This window comes from Eptatretus burgeri, chromosome 11 (genome assembly GCF_056783735.1).
Source record: "Eptatretus burgeri isolate ZD-2024b chromosome 11, Ebu_testis_v1, whole genome shotgun sequence".
In the NCBI taxonomy this organism is placed as follows: Eukaryota; Metazoa; Chordata; class Myxini; order Myxiniformes; family Myxinidae; genus Eptatretus; species Eptatretus burgeri.
In genome coordinates this window covers 67649538-67668993 of record NC_140971.1, presented here as the reverse complement: position 1 = coordinate 67668993, position 19456 = coordinate 67649538, and the positions used below count along the sequence as shown (strand labels likewise).

General features: G+C 41.9%; 1 protein-coding gene across 1 annotated transcript in view; it reads right to left on the bottom strand.

Annotated features, from left to right (window-relative positions):
- Nucleotides 1-19456, bottom strand: part of LOC147017282 (uncharacterized) — a 350244-nt gene that overhangs the window by 117029 nt on the left and 213759 nt on the right. The window contains exons 45-57 of the mRNA XM_085847971.1: nt 13532-13705; nt 13122-13414; nt 12262-12520; nt 10631-10798; nt 7583-7706; nt 7263-7471; nt 7018-7179; nt 3907-4065; nt 3493-3659; nt 2410-2566; nt 2144-2273; nt 1911-1976; nt 1422-1657 (exon numbers count right to left, since the gene is read on the bottom strand). Of these exons, the coding sequence (XP_085704097.1) occupies nt 1422-1657; nt 1911-1976; nt 2144-2273; nt 2410-2566; nt 3493-3659; nt 3907-4065; nt 7018-7179; nt 7263-7471; nt 7583-7706; nt 10631-10798; nt 12262-12520; nt 13122-13414; nt 13532-13705 (2304 nt within the window). The remainder of the gene's footprint in view (nt 1-1421; nt 1658-1910; nt 1977-2143; nt 2274-2409; nt 2567-3492; nt 3660-3906; nt 4066-7017; nt 7180-7262; nt 7472-7582; nt 7707-10630; nt 10799-12261; nt 12521-13121; nt 13415-13531; nt 13706-19456) is intronic.

Genomic DNA, 19456 nt, shown 5'->3' with positions numbered 1-19456 from the left:
ACACGGTACTTAAAACCGCATCTCCTGACTGGCTCTGGCGTTCAACCTGAACACGGTAACATGGCAAACATGCCCACAAACCTGCTCAAAGCACCCAGATCAGTTGGATGGTGCGACCACTTTGATGCTGTTTGTCAGGATTCGGTGTTTCTGTGAACTCTGTGAAGTTTTTTTTGTGTGAAGCTCTCATAAGAGTCTCGATAATGTATACAAATATACAAAAAAAAGATAAAAAGAGTCGGTGATAGCATGATACGGGAAGGGAAATAATTAAATATTCCGCAGTGTTGATGAGGTAATGAAGAAATATGTAATGATCGACGTGAGAATGTATTTTTGCTCTGATGAGTGGGAGGAGGGAGAGGGGAGGACAGAGAGTTGGGGTTGGGAAGAGGGGGAGAGCAAAGATGGAACAGAGTTGGATGGAGGAGGTTGAGGCTTTGGGGGGGAGTAGGGGGCTTGAGTTGTGGTGGGGAACGGAGTGGGGGGTGGGGGTTGAAGGCTTGGAGTGCGCCGGGGCTTGATTATTTGCGTTTGTTAGGTGGAGGTTAAGGACTTGGGTTTTGAGATGGGGCGGGGGTGGAGGGGGGGGGGGAGTTGATGGCTTGGTATCTGTAAGGGGGAGGGGAGTTGAGGACTTGAAGTGTCACATTCTACATTACGCCGATGTTCCGTAATGTAGAATGTGACAACTTGACGTCAGCAAATGTGGGTCCCTGCTGGTACGAGTAATAATATCAGAAATAAAAAAATCCAGTTTGGTTGGTTCAGAAAGATTAATGATTATGTGAAGGAAAGAAAAAAAGGAAAATCCGATATATTATTTCTGTTAACGTCTGCGCGTAATTTGACGTTTCTCCTCCGAAACTGCCGGATGGATTGTCGCCACTTTCGGCATGCGGGTGGTCTGTGGTCTAATGAACAGCATGGGCTATGTGAGATCGTGCCAGATGGACAGGTTTGGGAATTTTTGGCGATTTTCTAATTTTTACATGGCGACGTGTGACGTCACCGCTGAGAAGCGTAATGACGTCATGACATCATCGGTCATTCGCCGACGTCATTACGTCTGTCGTCGACAGACTGTCACCGCTAAGAGGCGTAATGCCACTCCGAGAAAACAGCATCTGCAATGTAAAACCCTCTTCTACACCTGCTGACTACCTCAGAAGGTGAATTTGACACAAAAAATGAAACAAGAAACATTGTATATAAAGAAATGCGATAACTCACATTGTGAACACTGGATATATTGACGTCCTCACGGACCCTCACTTTCGAAGCTTCGCGCAGAGCACGGGTTTGGCTAGTAGTATTGAATAATGGTTGTTGAACTTACTCCCTAATTTCTAAACACATTCCTTTAACACTCATACTTCACAAGTGGAACGACAACAATTTATGTTCCACCTTCGATTTACCTTGATCCTTTCGCTATTGGCTCTTGCAGTGGGACCCTCAGCAGAGGAATCTTCCCAAAGAGCCATTTCCGCCTCTTGCTGGCCTAGCCATTCGAGCACGGCCTGCGACTCTTCAAGCAGCCAAATGGTTTTCTGTAAAACCGTAGAAAGGTACGCCTGGCGCTCCAGCAAGTTGTTCCCGAGCAGATCATAACGCTTCCTGACTGACTCTACACCTTCAGAAATGGCTTGAGCATCTGAGTAAAATGAGAATGGAGTTAACATGGAGCACCTAAAGGTGGTTCTTGATATCATTTATTGAGGAAGATTGGTTGTTTAATCATTGGGGTAAAATGAAAGAATCCACTAGTTTAGCAATAGTGATAAATTGGATTAAAACTCACATTTATCAGAACATCAAGACATTAGTATGATGGATGAGCAATTTAATGGCAGACTCTCGGTATGCGACCCAAGAGTGACGTAAAAATTATCAGTACAATATCTTACCTTGACTCAACAGATGACCATTGAACATTTTATCTGTAGTTTCTGCATCTACTTCATGTTGTGCAACTTGAGAAAAAAATGGACAGAGAGGACACAATCAAAACACAATCACTTAGGATAAACAAGGTACTGTGTTTTCAAGGATTATTATTCTTCAAGTTTTCAAGGATAAAAACAACGAGGCCAAAAACTGTTTATGACATCCCCATAATGATCTATTCCATTGTACTGACCGTGTTTGGATGGAGATCCTGGGCTTGTGATGACATACGTCAAAGTCAAAAAAAGTGTTTCCACATTCAGCCCCTGCTTCTCCAGCTGAGACACCAATCCCTTCTTTACACCCCACTGACTGAGCACATCCTGTGAGAAGAGAGCAATCTGTACAATTGTGTGTCCATCTAACCCCATCACAGTAGTGGCCTCATATTACTTTAAAGCACCATAAATCTCTATAATTCCGCAGCGAGAAAGGAAAAGTTGTAATGGTGTGCTCAACCTTGACGTCATCAAGCTGTTTTTGAAGTTCATTTGTGGAGAATCTGCCATGCTTAGATGGAATATTTTTCTCAACATCATCAAACCATAAGAGTAACTGTGATTTTGTTTGTGAGAATTCCTCCAGGCTTTCCCTGTAGGACGCCATTGCCTCCTCCCTGTAGGCACACAACAATGGTCTTATATGACATATAGAAAACGAGACAGCAACTAATCCTCACAAAATAAATTTTAAGCTAATCATGCACCATTGTTGTTATTGTTGTTGTCGTCATTTTAAATATCACTCTTTTTTTTTTCCACATGTCAAGGATATTTTCCAAATGCTTGCATATACTGTACGTAACTGATTTTGATATGCGATAATGATGGTTATGCTAATTCATTGCACAGTATTAATGGTTTTGGTTGAGGGATTGTTAAAAGAGGGGATACCCGAATACACAAGCTATAGTACACATTTGGTGATCTCATGGAATTATGTCTTATATCCTTGCATAGTGTGGTATTAACGCATTAACACAGACATTGCTATGCCAGTTGCTTATTAAAATGGCGAATGACAGAAATATATCGAAAAAATGCTGCAGAATTTCTGAAAGAGTAAAGTTCCCACAACATCAAAAATTGCCCCGTGGAGGACTAATGGTTATTTCCCCAACAGGTGGGGTAAAAATGAGAGATTAAGGGGAAAAGGCCATGCCCCCACCCCCCTTGTTGAAGTGGTATGGTCATGGGGAGCACAAGTTAAGTTAACGGTATGGTCCTTTTGTTTCATGAAGAGTTTGGTCTTCATCTGGCAATCAGTTTCTGAGAAGATTTTAAAATAAATTACCTGAATTTGAGGCAAACCCCCCCTTTTCAGCCTCTTATAGAGGACGGATCGAGATGGGCAACACACCCCCATGAGACCTTGCTGTCCTGGTGCATCGTAGCAAATTTGGTCCATATCGGTCAGGTAGTTTTTGAGGAAAAGACGGACGGTCGGACACCGGGACCCACTCTGAGTTTATTTCAGAGAAATAATCTGAAAATGCTTGTGCAGATATGTCCAGGCTAAGGTGAAAAAGGGATGTATTCTGACCTTCGATCGAGTGCAGATGCGATTGAAAGCCAGGAGTCTGCCAGCTCGACAGAGTATTGTGCCAAAGAGGAGCCATCGGTGAATGGACTGACATCGGCCAGCTGCTCAGTCACAAGTCGCAGTGAATCTACGGACTTCTGACTCCCTATAAAATCCTGCCTCACCAACTACAGAGAAACACAATTAACTTTATCATCATCGATTACTGACTCTTTTGCATGACTGAATGAAGCCCAATGAGATAAAAGCATCTAATGCCTGTTTCCTTATAGCACTTGAAAATTGTGTTTCAGGGTGGATAAACTAAGAATGTGGATTCATATTTTATGACCGAGTTTGTTCACGTATACCATGGAGTTTGTTTAACGAAACTGCATCACATTAATCCCTTCTGATATATTGGTGTCAGCCTACCTTCAGGTGTTGAGATATTTGATCAATGTGACTTATTGGACCATTTGTTGAAGTCCTGAGTTCTTGATGGATCCTTTCCGTGGCTGACTCCACCATCTTAGCAGCCTGATCAAACATCTCAAGTCTCTCAGACAAGTGGTATAGTCGATCTCCACGTGCCTGGAGACATACAAGTGGTGGTCACATCTTACCTTCATAGATTTGGTTTCTCAGTGACCACTTTCAGCTCCTGGCTCATGCATTTTCTCATTGAAATAAAAATTCCAGTCTCATAATATCCTTTCTTGGTGAAACTCCTGTGGGGGGGGGGTGTTTGTGTACATGACTCTTTTAGAGCGTTATCCTAATTTTTTTTGTTCTATATGCCAAGACCTTCAAAAAAGGTTTGGGTAACACCTCCAGATCAAGTACGTTTTCTCTGTAGGGTCCATCTTGGATTCGCAGTTGGCTACCGGCAAACCATAATTAAACCAAAATGCCCATATTGGGTTTAGATGGAATAAATCATTAGTAAAATCCATAAATTATTCATTTTGATTTACTTCAATTACTTATGCATTGCTTAACATATTTTAGCATGATTTATTCTCTTAAAACTTGGTTCACAGCAGAAAATGACCATATTTTACGTAATTTTAGTCAAAAATAGTCAAAAATAGCTTTCAACTTGAAAGTAGCTCAAAGTTTTATGGTCTCTGAATGACTTAATATTGTAAGTAGAGCTATAAAATTTGGCCAAAAGTTTCATTATTAAGTTCTCTGAGCAATTCAAATTTTATATTATCACAATGGGGCTATGGGTTATGACCATAGAGCTCATTGTAAACCAAAGTCACCCCTTCCCCCAAATGGCCACTTTTACGGAATTTCATCAAATGATGATATCCCCTCAACTAAATGGCATGGGAAGTTGATTTTTTGTACTAAATATAGGTCATTGACCCCAAGAAATTCATTGATAAAATTTTTGTAGTTTTTGCAGTTGATCTACTTCGCATAATTCCAAAATTGCTGCCAAAATATTGAAAAAAGCTCATTGTAAACTAAAGTCACCCCTGCCCCCAAATGGCCACTTTTACAGTATTTCATCAAATGATGATATCTACTCAACGAAATGGCATGGGAAGTTGATTTTTGATACTACATGTATATATCGGTTTTTGACCACAAGAAATTCATTGGTTACATTTTTGGAGTTTTTGGAGTTGATCTACTTATTATAATTCCAAAATTGCTGCCAAAATATTGAAAATTCGGAATGTAGAACAATATTCAAGCTGAAACTCTAACTTAATATCCTTCCCACTCCCTCAAGCCTATCTATTAAAACAAATCAAATGCAATATTAATTTAAGAATTTTAATGTTTACACATTGAAATAAGTTCTGGTTTATGCACAACCATTAATACAGTGGTGCACATACATCAATACTATTAGTTACATACACATTGCTGCCAAATAGCTCAATATGTTCCTGACTTGTTGTTGATATATTTTCTTGAATTATCACTCATCCAGCATTCAAGATAACTTGTTCTAAATGCTACATTACATATTGAGTATTACCTACATACCGCTAGTACTAATATTATTACACACACTACATAATTCACGACATACATACATGTACCTGGATAGTTTTCAAGAATATTTGCAGCATTGTTTTCGCTTATTTTTCTTGAAAATACAGTTGCCAAGAGGAAGTGACATCATAGTTTACCTCACTTTAGGTATCCCAAAAATGACATCATAGTTTACCTCACTTAGGTATCCCCAAAAATGACATCATAGACTTTCATATCCCTGTAATTTACTTAAAAATGGTCTGAGGGCTGAGGTATGTATTATACGCTAATAGGAAATCACATATGGGGAATCATTTGGTCACCTGATATTTGACCTTGAGTGAAGGATTCAAGGTCAAATAGACCCTCAACAGTGTTCCCTTTGTAAAAAAAATTTCCTTATCTTTCTAAAAAAAATGGTCTGATGGCTCAGTTACATATATGTGTTATGAATAAATGGGAAATAACATATGGAATCTTTTGTTTACATGGTGGTTGGCCTCGAACAATGGGGTCAAGGTCAAATAGACCCGAACAGCATTGTCATCACAGTATTACCTTTATCGGGGAAAAGCCCATCTCATTCTAAACATGGTGTGATGGTTAGAAATAAAACATGGAAATCTTTTGGTACTTGACCTTGCCCCGGTATGTGGTTGTGTCCCAAGTTCCCCTCCATCTAATTAAGATGAGTGTCTCAATATAGTCTCTGTAGGATTGAAGCATATGCACATCACTGTTTTAGACCATTAATTAAAGCTTCAATGTCAGATAATGTCTACTTTTCATTATTTTGGCAGTCATTTTGAGGAAAATCTTGGGATTATGTGAATTAGATCAGCTAAAAAAATACAAAAATGTTACCAATGAATTCCTTGGGGTCAATAACCTATATTTAGTATAAAAAACAACTTTCCATGGCATTTAATTAAGGGGATATCATCATTTGATGAAATACTGCAAAAGTGGCCATTTGGGGGTAGGGGTGACTTTGGTTTACAATGAGCTCTGTGGTCATCACACATAGCCCCATTGTGAGAATATGAAAATTGAATTGCTCAGAGAACTTAATAATGAAACTTTTGGCCAAATTTTATAGCTCTACTTACAATATTAAGTCATTCAGAGACCATCAAACTTTGAGCTACTTTCAAGTTGAAAGCTATTTTTGACTATTTTTGGCTAAAATTACGTAAAATATGTTCATTTTCTACTGTGAACCAAGTTTTAAGAGAATAAATCATGCTAAAATGTGTTAAGCAATGCATAAGTAATTGAAGTAAATCAAAATGAATAATTTATGGATTTTACTAATGATTCATTCCATCTAAACCCAATATGGGCATTTTGGTTCAATTATAGTTTGCTGGTAGCCAACTGCGAATCCAAGATGGACCCTACAGAGAAAACGTACTTGATCTGGAGGTGTTACCCAAACTTGTTTTGAAGGTCTTGTCATATAGAACAAAAAAAAAAATAGAGTGATGCTCTAAAAGAGTCATGTACACAAACACCCACCCCCCAGAGCCTATACTATAATCCCACCTTGAGCCTTGTGCAGATGGATTGAACATCATCTTGGCATTGCTGAAATCGCTTCTCGATTCCTGGAGGTGACACAGCATCTCCAGATGAACTCAATGCAGATAGTTTTTTTTTAATCACCTCCAGGCTGTCCTGTCGTGTGTCCAGTTCCTGCTGAAGCACCTGGAAAGAGGAGCGTACCTTCATAAACCATGGACAAATGAAAATGACAGTGTTCAAAGCTTCCAATCTCATTGCCTCCTTACCATATTCCTCTCTGTCACCTGCTTCACAGCAGCTGAGTTGATCGGTCCCCTACAGCTTGTTTTGAGTTCAGCCTCAGTTTGGGTTAGCCAAGCCTCGAGTTGTTCCAGGTCATCACTGAGGCAGAGGGAATGAGCCATGGAGACCTGCAGCCTTTCCACACGATCTGCAGCATCTTGGGACAGTGTCCTGAGCCGTGTTTCAGTCTCATCTGTCCAATAAGTGGGAAAAGAGAGGAAATAATTTTATCAAAACATTGAATGTATACACAGGATAGAAGCTAAGTGAATATTGGGCTACATGTGGTATTGTGAGCAGTTACCCATTGTTTGATGAATGTGGTCATTGTTCAATGGGAGATCTTGGCCCATGTCCAGCAGGTCGTGACCCATGTGTTTGAGCTGCTCTAACGGTTGCTCCTGAGCAGTCAGGTCTGCCTGTAGAGACTGCAAATGGTATCAAGTGCAGTTACATCAGTTTCATGAAATTGAAAGCAGAGGTAATCAGCTCCAGTAATAAGAGGTTGGTGAAGGACCATTACACATCCACATTGAGAGCAGAAAAATGACAGTTCACAGAGCAATCTAATCAATAATAAATGTGGTCTGTGGTTCAGTATGTAATATCTCTAACTTAGAACTAAGAGTGACATGAAGGAAGTGTATAAATCTCTGCCATTAAGATATTACCTCCGCCACTGAAGGTGGAGGAGGGCACGTTTTCACCTCTGTCTGTTTATCTGCTTTTGTGCAGGATATCTCAAAAAGTTGTGCACAGATCCAGATGAAATTTGGTGGGCAAGTTGGGTATGTGACGAGGACGAACTGATTAGATTTTGGTGAAGATCCGAATCCGGATCCGACCACTAGAATTTTTAAAGTGATTTTTCACCATTGAGACTTGAGAGATAGGGCTAAACTAATATAGAGCATGATATCTCAGAAAGTTTGGGATGGATTCGGATAAAACTTGGTGGACAGGTTGGGTGTGTGACCATGACAAATTGATTCGATTTTGGTGAAGATCCGAATCCGGATCTGGATACGAGATTTATTAAAATTTTAAAGTGATTCTTCAACATTGAGAGAGAGAGCTCAAAAACGATATATAGCATGACATTTCAAAAATGTATTGGACCTGATACGTTCTTGTGGATCAGGCATTACGTGGCAGAGGTATGCGCTGCACCAAGTGCCCTTCTAGTTACTACTGTGGCAATCGAATAATTTGTTAGAAAATTAGTCATTAACAAGCAGAAATCTATATATTATGTACACATGGTGAGGAGGGGTGAAATTTAAAAGAGCAGAAGAGAAAGGGAAAGTACAGTCAAGGAAGGACCTTGGGAGAAGACAGGAAAAGCAGAGAGGAGGGAGTGAACATACAGAGACATGACAGAAGTAAATCAACACCATGATTTTTGGAGAATTTATTTATTGAACATTTGAAGTATATTTGATTCATTTTAATGCATACTCTACTCTCATATTTTGTAGACTTGCCATTTGCAGATTTCAACGCTTTTACTCTTTCAGGCATCGAACTAACAAGTTCTAAAATTTTCTGTTGTGGGATTTGTGCCCAGGCTTCACGCAAACGGGTTAGCAATTCTGCTCGTGATGTTGGTTTCCTGGAATTTTTCCACACAGCTCGATCCAATATAGCCCAGAGGTGTTCAATGAGATTTATGCCAGGAGACTGACTTGGCCGTGGAAGTCGCTTGATCCCATTGCTGTCCTGCCATTCTTTGGTCTTTTTTGTAGTGTACCATAGAGCTCCATCTTCCATGAACAGAGTGTTGTTTTTGACCATCTGACCAGTGGAGAAGACAAGGAGTCGTCCGTCATCAAGGATAGAAATGTGTGTTGTAGTGTTGATGTTGCCAACACACTCCTCAAGCTCTGACCGACCAGCGTTCCAGATTGCTCCCCACACCATCACTGAAAAACCACCGTGTTTCACAGTTGGCTACAATCAGCTCAAAGAAAACTCTTGACTGGGAAGTCTCCAGACCATATGCATCCACTGTCAGAAAATTGAGCAAATTGGGACTCATCTGAAAAAATTTAGTTTGACAAAACTCCAAGGGTCTGTTGGCCATCTTGTGAGCCCACTTCTTTCTCCTTTGAATGTTGGCTGGTCTAAGAAGAGGTTTTCTCCTAGCTGCTCTCCCATAGTAGCCCAGTTGATGAAAGTACCGCACGGCAGTTCTTGAGCTAACCTGGACCTCCTCTGCAACATCTGCTGCCTTGCAACGGGGAGTTTTCTCAATGGACTGCTTGACAGCTCGAAGATACCTTTCTGGGGAACCCCTCCCCCCCCACACTTTGTGTGTATGCACCTTATTGAAATGAAAATCCCAGTCTCAGGCAGTGTTATCATATCGTATCGGATATTCTGTCCTTATTCGAGTGGGTTGATGGTAAGAATTTTGATTTCATTCATTGTACTGGCCTGATGGCCTCAACCTGTTCAAATGACACTGTAGATGAAATGTCTGATGAGGATAATATAGAAGAATTTAACTCCATTAAACAACCATAATCAACTTTGAAAAAGTATCAGCTCTTCTGGCTATGTGCAGACTGACAATGCAGATCCTGATGCTCATAACAGCCCCCTATAAGATGTCATACTGTAGTATTACAGGTACAAGGACATTACATTCTCAACATTGATGGTAAAGCTTGCCTGGGGGGAGCACCATCCTTGAACATATTTATGGCTAGATGTCTGTCACAAGAATGGAGCAAACCACCTTCATCCTCCCTCGCCCACTCTGAGTGAGCTGGTCATGCCTCATGAGACATTATATCCTCCTTTTAGTATTCATTCTTCACTGAGACAGGACTAGCTCACCTGAGGAAATGGGGAGAGAGGGGGTGGGGCATTGTCTCATCCATGTGTTGATGATGTCCATCCAACCAGCCAGAAACACCTGTTCAAGGATGGTGCTATCCGTGAACAAGCTGGCCCACAAAGGTTGATAAGGTAATGTTCCCGGATCTATAATGCTGCAAATATGACCTATCCCAAAGGTGGCTGTCATGAACACCAGAATCTGCTTCATCAGCCTGCACGTAGCCATAACAATTTATGCATCTTATCAATGTAATTATTCCAGCTGCCTATACAAATCCGCTAGTTTGGCCCACAGACAGGGTGGTGTGAGACAGACACATCTCAATGATCAGGATCGATGCAGCAACAGTCTTTGTAGCACACAATTGCTGCATGTCCCACCAACAGTGAAAGGGGCTCATGTTAAAACTAACTCAATATGGTATTGTGCGATTACTGCTATCTCTCCACCACCGATGTGTGCGTAATGTCCCTTCAAAAAAGTTCTGCTTGACCAGGTCACACACACCTTAGTCTGCTCGAGATGTTTCTGCATCTCCCGTGCATCCAAGTCCATTGTCTCCTTCACAGATTCCTCCTCCACTTTGAGCATCCATGATGACAGTACTGATGACATTTTCAGAAACTCCTGGTATTTGCTCAAGGACTGAGCCAGCTGATTACCGAAGCAAGAACACTGGCCCCAATGAAAAGAGAGCCCTGGTTATGGATGGACTTTGCTGATTATCAGCAGAGATAAAAACAAAGGTTGCAGAAATATAGAGAGAGGGGGAAAAAGGGAAAGAGAAAGAACAAATGACACCAAAAGCAAAATACAAGAAGGCGGCAGAAATGCATTTAAAAGGTTTAACAAAGTCTATGCCAAAATACATTTTGATGTTGAAGAAAACCCTCTCTCCTCTACTCTCTTCTCCCAATGGAGGCTGAGGTGCACCAAGACAGTGTTTTGTGTCTCGTCTCATTTTTCCTCGACATGAACGACCGACATGAATGATTTTCTGGCAAAGCTTCACTTCCTTTTTGCAGATGAATCCCCATTGTGTTGTACAGTATACCCCATCCCAATGACAGGCATACAGCAATCGCATCACTCTCCACTGATCTGGAAGTGATTAGATAGTGGTATGATAAATGGAACATGTCTTCCAATCGTGGAAAAATTCACAGGATCACCCGACTGCCTGTCCAGAAGGATCATCAAAAGTAATCCACCTATTTGCATCGGTAAACACTGGAAGAGGTTCAGTCTCTCGAATGCCTCAGGCTCACCATCAGCCATGACCTCTAGTGGGCTGACCATAAAGCAAAGCTGATGTCTAAAGCCAATCGCAGAGAGGGCAAGCCCCATTGTACCTCGTCTTTCCTTGAAAAATCGGAACGAAACTCACAGCCTACAATGCCTTTGTCCGTAGCTAAATGGAGCACTGATCTCTCCTATGGGCCAATGGCCCAGCATCACGTCTGTCACTCATGTATTCTGTGGAATCTAAAACTGTCAACATTATTAACATCTCCTTCAATGAAGCCAAAGCACAAGGCTTGTTGTTCTCACATTGCAGACAAGTCAGTGGCCTCTAGAATCTTAACACCTCTCTTCTGGTTTATCTTCTTCGTCAATCTCAACAGTTTGACCCTCTTCTGCTGTTGAATGTATGTGCAAGAGTTCTTGGATGTATTTGACGCCCCCCTGATATACGTGCTACTGGTGAATTTTACCCCTTTCTGTTAAACTCCTAACATCCAGACTCACCACACACCTCCACTCTATTTTTCATTTTTTATTGCTGATGGAACAGCCTTCAGGAGGGGATTCAATCACACACTACCCTCCAGGGCCTCGAGTAAGCAGTGCACCACTATCTCATGTAATCCCCCATCCACAATCTTTTCTGCTACTATTAACCCGACTGAACCCAACCCATAAAGGTTATTGTTTCCTCCTCTCCTCTCTACCAGTTTGTTCATTCTCTTGATTTTTTGGTCAACTTTGCCAAACTGCCACGCTGTCAGTACACTCAAATTTTACCCTCAGTTGCCTCGCTCTTCCATGCGCCTAGATATTGTATTAATAAGAAGAAGAAGAAAAAGAGTACAAGAAATCGATGTTCTCTCATTATTAGCAATCACTTTCACTCTTACCTGTGAGTTTAGTGCAGTGTATCGTTTCTCACTCTTCTCATGTCGAAGGTGCACCTCGGTGCAGGTCTGCTCCACCCCAGGCCATAGTCCACCATTTTTTCCTTCCTCCCTGCAGGCCTGAACTGCCTGCAAAGCCTTTGCAGCAGCTACTCCAATGAATCGAAGGTCACCACGCCGGGATGTGACCTCATCAGAAAAGGTGGCATGCTGAGCTTTTCGCTCTGCCAGTTCCTCCTCTCCCCATTTCAAATGTTTGTCACTGTGAAAGAGTAGAACACATAGGTGATGCACAAATGACTCTTACAAGTCGTATCGTATCATATCATATTCCCATTGTTCTGGGGGTCACTTACCAGTTTCGCCACAGGTAAGCATCATTTCTGGGAGGCATAATGATACTGCGAATTGAAATACACCACCAGATGCAGTGCTACCTGTAGGTTAGGGCAGTAATTTTGAATTTGTCCAGAGTGCCAGCGATAACTCGCCTACTCTTCAATCCCCACCAACTAATGCTCGCGGATGGGTCCCAAGTTGAGCATCCACGCAAAAGGATGGAACACTTTGTGATGTAACGCTCCATTTGCAAAGCACCAATTCAAGGGTTTATAGATGGGCAGAGAGTCCAACACAGATGAAACAGTTCAAGCACCATCCTCTGAGAATATGCTTACAAAAGGCAACAGCAAAAAACATCTGATGGAACTGAATTTTAATATTATTTAATTGTGGCTACAAATTGTACGAACGCTTTGCTATCGTGGCACACACGCACGCACAGTAAAACAAGTTCTGCAAGAATCTTCAGGATTGAAGGAGGTAGACTGACCAGAAGATGACCAAGACATCCATGTGCTCACCTTCCATAAAGATTCCCCAAATCCAGCTCTGCTTGGGTGAGCCATTCTTCAAATTCAGAAAACTCCCCAGCGAGCTTGCTCAATGCTTCGGTGGCTGCCTCAGCCAAACGAAGCCGGCCATCTGATCGTTTTAACACCACTTGGAATCGGACACGGACATTGGTCTCCAAGTCCGAAAGCAGCTTGTGCTCTTCAGATGCAAGTCGAGAGCCATGTCTCTCTATCCAGGACTGACAGGATTGTGTGGCCAGCATGACGTCAGGCTGCAGGTTGGATGCTGCATGGTGATGAGCCTAGCGAGTGGAGTTGGTGAAAGTTTTGTTAAAGAGAAAGCTAGGCTATACGGTGAATATAAAGTAAAACAAAATTATCTTAGTAATTATGGTAGATTGCAAGAATCCATCACCTACCTTGACCAACTGATAAACCTGACTGAGAACCCCATCCTTCTCCATCGTACTTTCTGTTTCACCAAACGATGTGACCTCATGCAATGACTTTTCCTCAACCTCCAGCTCAGATAGGCGGAGAAGAAGCATCTCTAACTTTTTACGGATCTCCTCCAGCTGTTCCTCAGTCACCACCTAAGTCAATAGATAAATTTAGGACGAGTTCTAATTCAATATGTGAAAAATGGCAGTTGGTTAAGCTCAATGCATATAGACCAATCCAATGTTATCTGTACAAGTCTGGCCGAATTAGAATAGCATGTATTCAAATACTGTATCAACTAGAGAGTTCATAAAATACCATACCCCACACATTGTTCAGGTATACACTTCAAGTTTAATAAAATAATCATATTGTTGTTCGTCTTTCGGCTGCTCCTGTTAGGGGTCGCCACAGCGAATCATCCGTTAAGATTCGCATACTGATTTGGCATAGGTTTTACGCCGGATGCCCTTCCTGACGCAACCATGGTCGCCTCTTACGACACAGGGATAAGGATTGGGTTTCGCCATGATTCCGGGCTGCCCTACACCCTCTCATAGCGCGGCCCAGCGCAGAGCTCCCGTCCTCAAGCGATCCTCCAACCCAAGCCTCCGAGTAGCCGGATTACAGGTGCACGCCACTACGCCCGGTAATAAAATAATCATATTAAGGGTCATAAAAAAATCCTGTTTAGTGCTCTTGAAATAGGACCACACCCATAAACACCACCATATTTACCACGCCCAAGTACTGCAAAACTGGCAGTTCTTGTTAGTATTATGATAGTGGTTTGTGTTCTACAGTGTTCAAGTGTATAATTCTATTTAAATAAAGGGTTAGAGGTTTAAAGGTGTATAAATAAAGAAATAAATCTGTTTTTTACTAACGTTTTACCCAGCATCTCTTACATCACGCCAACACGTTACATTAGTTCTTCGTGCCTGTTTTTTTGCGTCCTTTATGACGTCCTTAAAAACAGCGAGTTTCCCGTTTGGAATTATTTTCAGATTTGTATGATTGCCAGGCAGGCAGACAGAATAAAAATATTATATCACTCCTCTGCACTTGTGCAATCGGAACGAATTCAGAGACAAATTACTGTTAAACGGTCGACTTGTTTTCCGATTCATGTACCAGTTTGTGTTCAAAATATAACATTTAATTTAAATAAGTTGTTCCCTGATCGTAAACTGATGATCCGAAACTGATACGAAAGATAGACAGACAGACGAATGGATGCACGAACATTAACCAATTGTTTAACCCCGCCTTATGCTTCGCGTGCGCCTCAGGCCACCTTTTGTTTCACGTGCGCAGGGTATTTAGTAATTGGAGAAAGTAACATGTCTCCGCAATGCTTTGCATTCAAATCTTATGGAGAACTTGCATTGAAATATCTTCCTTAGCAGTGGTGCCTTTAGATGAAGTTATGTTGGTGGATTGTACAAAGTATGTCACACATTATTAAAAAAAAAAACTGTAGCTTAACATTGGCAAGTATTACACTGCAAGACTATCAGTGACATGCTACATGCTATAATGCATTGCGTCACAATCCGTCGCACAGATATCTTCTTCTGCACTAATAAAAGACAATGTGTGTGTGTGTGTGTGTGTGTGTGTGTGTGTGTGTGTGTGTGTGTGTGTGTGTGTGTGTGTGTGTGTGCACATCCTCCATAACTACAAAGCCATAAAACTGAGCAGCCTGAAACTTTGCATGCATACTAAGAAAACTCCAATGAAGTGCAAGAGTGAAAATTGGGTGTTTGGCTTAATTAAAACACCTGTTTTGAAGATAATTAACGGCCTTATTTAATTATATCCTTCACAATCCTCGGCCACCTCACTGTCTGGGGTCTTAAGGCGTTTCCTGGGTAACCTCGCTGGGGCATGAATCCGCTTTTTTTTGGCCTGCTCAACCATGCTCTAATTTGGAACAGACTGCAATGATTTCTTAACGATAAAGTTTTTTTCTTCACTTTTCTCACTCATGTTATCGAATGCCTGTTCATCATAGCTACGAATCGCTGGGTATATTTCAGTGCTTATAAACGCCTGGAGATGCCAGCATTTGTGGCTATATTTCATTTGCACATATGAATATCTGAGAGAATCACTGAAACGAAACAGAATTACAAAATGTAAGCTCCAGATTTGAAAGTATCAGCAGTTCCGACTCCGAAAAAAGTGTTGATTTGTCTAATTCGGACATTGCACGGGCATTTCCAAGTGCATAGTTCTATCGGCAGCAATTGGTAATTGCTTGCCAAGCCAGGTGTTCCATTGGAGTGCTTGATTGAGTGCTTAAGCCACTTACCCAGCTGCACAGAACAGTTCGTGTCAGTTTATAGCGGTACAGTTCGTATCATGATCGTACAGTCGACACTTACTGGACGTACAGTCGATACTTACTACAATGAAGAGGTGCATATGCAGCACACACGGACGTGGTACATATGGGTAGATTTGGATCTGTACGGACTCTCCCTGGGTGTGTGGACATGCCATGCCTGTTACAGGTGCCGTGGTAGCAAAGTTTCATCTCATATCTTATGCAGGTTCTCTCAAGTTTTCCTTTTTCCAGGCATGTGTTTCTAAAGCATTTGCAGAGATGCCAACTTTTGGAAATCAGAATTAGGGAGGATTTTCAACCGACACCAAATTATGTGCGCCAAGCGCACATCTCGAGCGCTGAGCGCTCGACCCTTGCGCCGGGGTCCATGGCCCGCCTTAGGGCCCTGGAAGCTCTGGGGTTCTAGACGCTCTCTAGTGCCCTCTGAGCCCTATTTTGGAGCATTTAACATGTTAAGAATTCCCACTTTTTGAACAAAAAAAGGGGAAAATTGTGCACTTTTTAATGTTACATGTATGTTAATATTAGTAAGTTAGGGGACAATCAAAGATTAACAAAAAGCACAAAAGAAGCAATATTTTTCTTACCTTACTGGCTGGTACTACTGCTGCTTGCTTTTTCCATGGCAGCTTTGCTGAGTGACAGCTGTGTGGCTCTTTTAGCCCTTCTGATTATGTCTTTGCTGTATTCTCTCTGGTAGCAAGGGGTGCTATGAGCTAATTTTTCAATTAAGAGAGCTTCCAGGGTTTTGACACTCAAATTGGGACGAAATTCAGTATGATTCTTCCGTACAAGACTGAGTGCCCGCTCACATGATGCGTTCGAATGAGGAATGACCAAGATTCCCTTCATCACTTTGCTCAAATTAGGATACTTCTTGGCACCAGTGCAGGGATCTGTGAGCTGTGAAATCCGATGCCACTGCTCATCCACTCTCACTGTCTCAGTAGCAATTGTAGCTATGGAGGCGTCTGCCTGGTAGTGAGCGAATTCACTCTCAAGACTGTCTATGTCACTATCACCGCCACTGAACAGACAGGGGAATTTCTTGATGAAAAACTCCACACAGTCAAACCCCACTTCTTGGTGTAGCTTAACATCCAGCACCTGAGCATGCTTGGCTAATTCATCATCGAGCGGCCAGGTTTTGAAGATGTAATTGCAGGCTTTCACATAATATGAGCGAACTGCACTGAAGAAACCTTGGATGTCTGACTCACTCAGAGTGAAGGTGGATTTCTTGAGACTCCTTTGTTCCCTTATATACAGTTTGGCATCGTTCCCAATCATGAGGTCCTCATCATTCTTCTGATGATTTCTGTCAGAGAAGGGTACATTTACCAGAGCAACCGATGACACCGATGGTTTCAAAAACCGTACGAAGATATCTTTCAGAAGACCATTCAATTCAGAAGACCAGAAGACCAAGATCAGGAGATGAATACAGGGTTCGTCTCTTTGGAGCAGAAGATTCCCCTTCTCAAAAAGCTTGTTAGCATATCGAAGGAAGAAACAATAGAGTTTTGTTTGTGGAGACAAGAACATCCTGTTGACACGTTTTTCTCTAGATTCCTGCACAGTGTTTGAGGAAGATGCGCTTTTAGTTGTAGAACTCGTAGTACACTTAGCCGCAGGGAGATCACACTTGCGTTTACTGCCAGCAGAAGAGGTCAGACTCGTAGTACCAGATCCAATTTTACGTTTGAGGAGAGAGCTTGAGGTAGGTGCAGCCAAGGAAGAAGACCTCTGATTCGAAGGTTTTGCTGAGCTTCTATCAAGTGATTTGGCAAAAGCAGAACTTAACTTGGGTCCTTCTTTGCCTGTAGATGGGACTATCACAGTCTTTCTCGACTCTGAAGGGATCTGCTTTGTAGATGAACGTGATGAAGGGCCGGTGATGCTACCTGCTCTCAGCATTGGTTTTGGTGCTGTCCCTGCTGTCTTCTTAGCAGCAGATACTGCAGTGGTAGTGGTGAATGCTGCTCCACTAGTGCTTGATCCTGCAGTGCCAGTACTGGCAGTAGATACAGTGCCGTCCTTCTTGCTCGTTGTTAGAGTCTTGGCTACAGTTGGTTGCATTTTTCTTCGGACTTCTTCTTTGAAGAAGAGGCGAAGTGGCTCCCACTGTTCAATCAGCCTGTCTAGGCACTGACCAAGGGACAGCCACCTTGTTGCGACATGCTTCAGAATCTTGTGTGTCGGGGCATCACAGAGTTCTTGCAGTGCTTTCACTCCTTTGACGCGTTTACTACTTTTGTCCAAGTAGTAGTAAATATCGATGAGAAAGTCATCTAATTCAATGGGTAAGGCCTGAGCCGCCTTCTTGGCCGTATTGTGCATCATATGGCAAGGGCATCCCATGATGTAGCACTCTGGATTTTGTTTGTGGATATAAGCAGCGACTCCTTTGTGCTTGCCCACCATGACAGAGGCATTATCAGCACAAAAGGAAACACAATTTCCCCACGGAATTTTCCTGTCACTGAACTCATGATCAAGCAGTTTGAAAATGTTTTCTCCAGTGGAATCTTGTTTGCACGCAGGCAAACTTAGCAAACCTTGCTTCACAATCCCAGCACTGTTGTCATAGTACGAAATCAGGACAGGATATAGCTGGGCCTCACCACTGTCATTGCTACCGTCTGTAGCTAGGCTAAATGGAGCTAGTCTAGCAATATCGGCAATAGATGAAGCAGTAACATTTGACAACTCACCAATTACACTGGTCAACAACAAATTTGTTGTCTGCATTTTTTAAGCTGATTTAGGACGAATCTGATGCGCTGAATCCAAAACTCACATTAGTTTTGTTCAATCAGGTCAAGTTTTTGAGATATGGCCACATGTCGTTTTTTACATATTTGTTCACATGTACGCATGTGTGGAGCATTTTAGAAGAAGTTGGTGGGGGTAAAATGTCATGTCAAATAATTGTTTTGATTGGAAATAATTATTTTAATGACAAGAAGTATTCAGGTACGATAGTTCTAGGTGATTATGTCGAAAAGGGATCAGTTTGAAGTCATAAAACCTCAAAATCTTCCAAAAATTGGTGAGGCAAAGCATAAAGTTCGTGGATCAAAACTAAAGTTAATGGGGCAGATTTTGTAATAATGTGATACAAAAAAGTTGTATTTCTTGAAATAACGAACTCTGAAGAATGTACAATACCTACATGCGCCAATTTATGACATGCGCTTCTGCTCAAGCTTGGAGTGCCACAGTACGAACCCAAAGATTGGAGACTGTTCATTGACAGCAGCAAGCGATCACTGAAATGTGTTCTGCTACACAACGGCAACCAGTTTGCCTCTGTACCCATTGCTCACTCGACTACACTGAAGGAGAAGTATGAAGCGGTGAAGTACGTGCTGGAGAAAATTGGTTATGATCAGCATAAGTGGTTTATTTGTGTTGACCTGAAGATGGTGAACTTTTTGTTGGGACAACAGTCTGGCTTCACCAAGTACCCATGTTTTCTGTGCATGTGGGATAGTAGGGACCGTGCTCAGCATTACACGAAGAAGGACTGGCCTGTGCGGGAGGAATT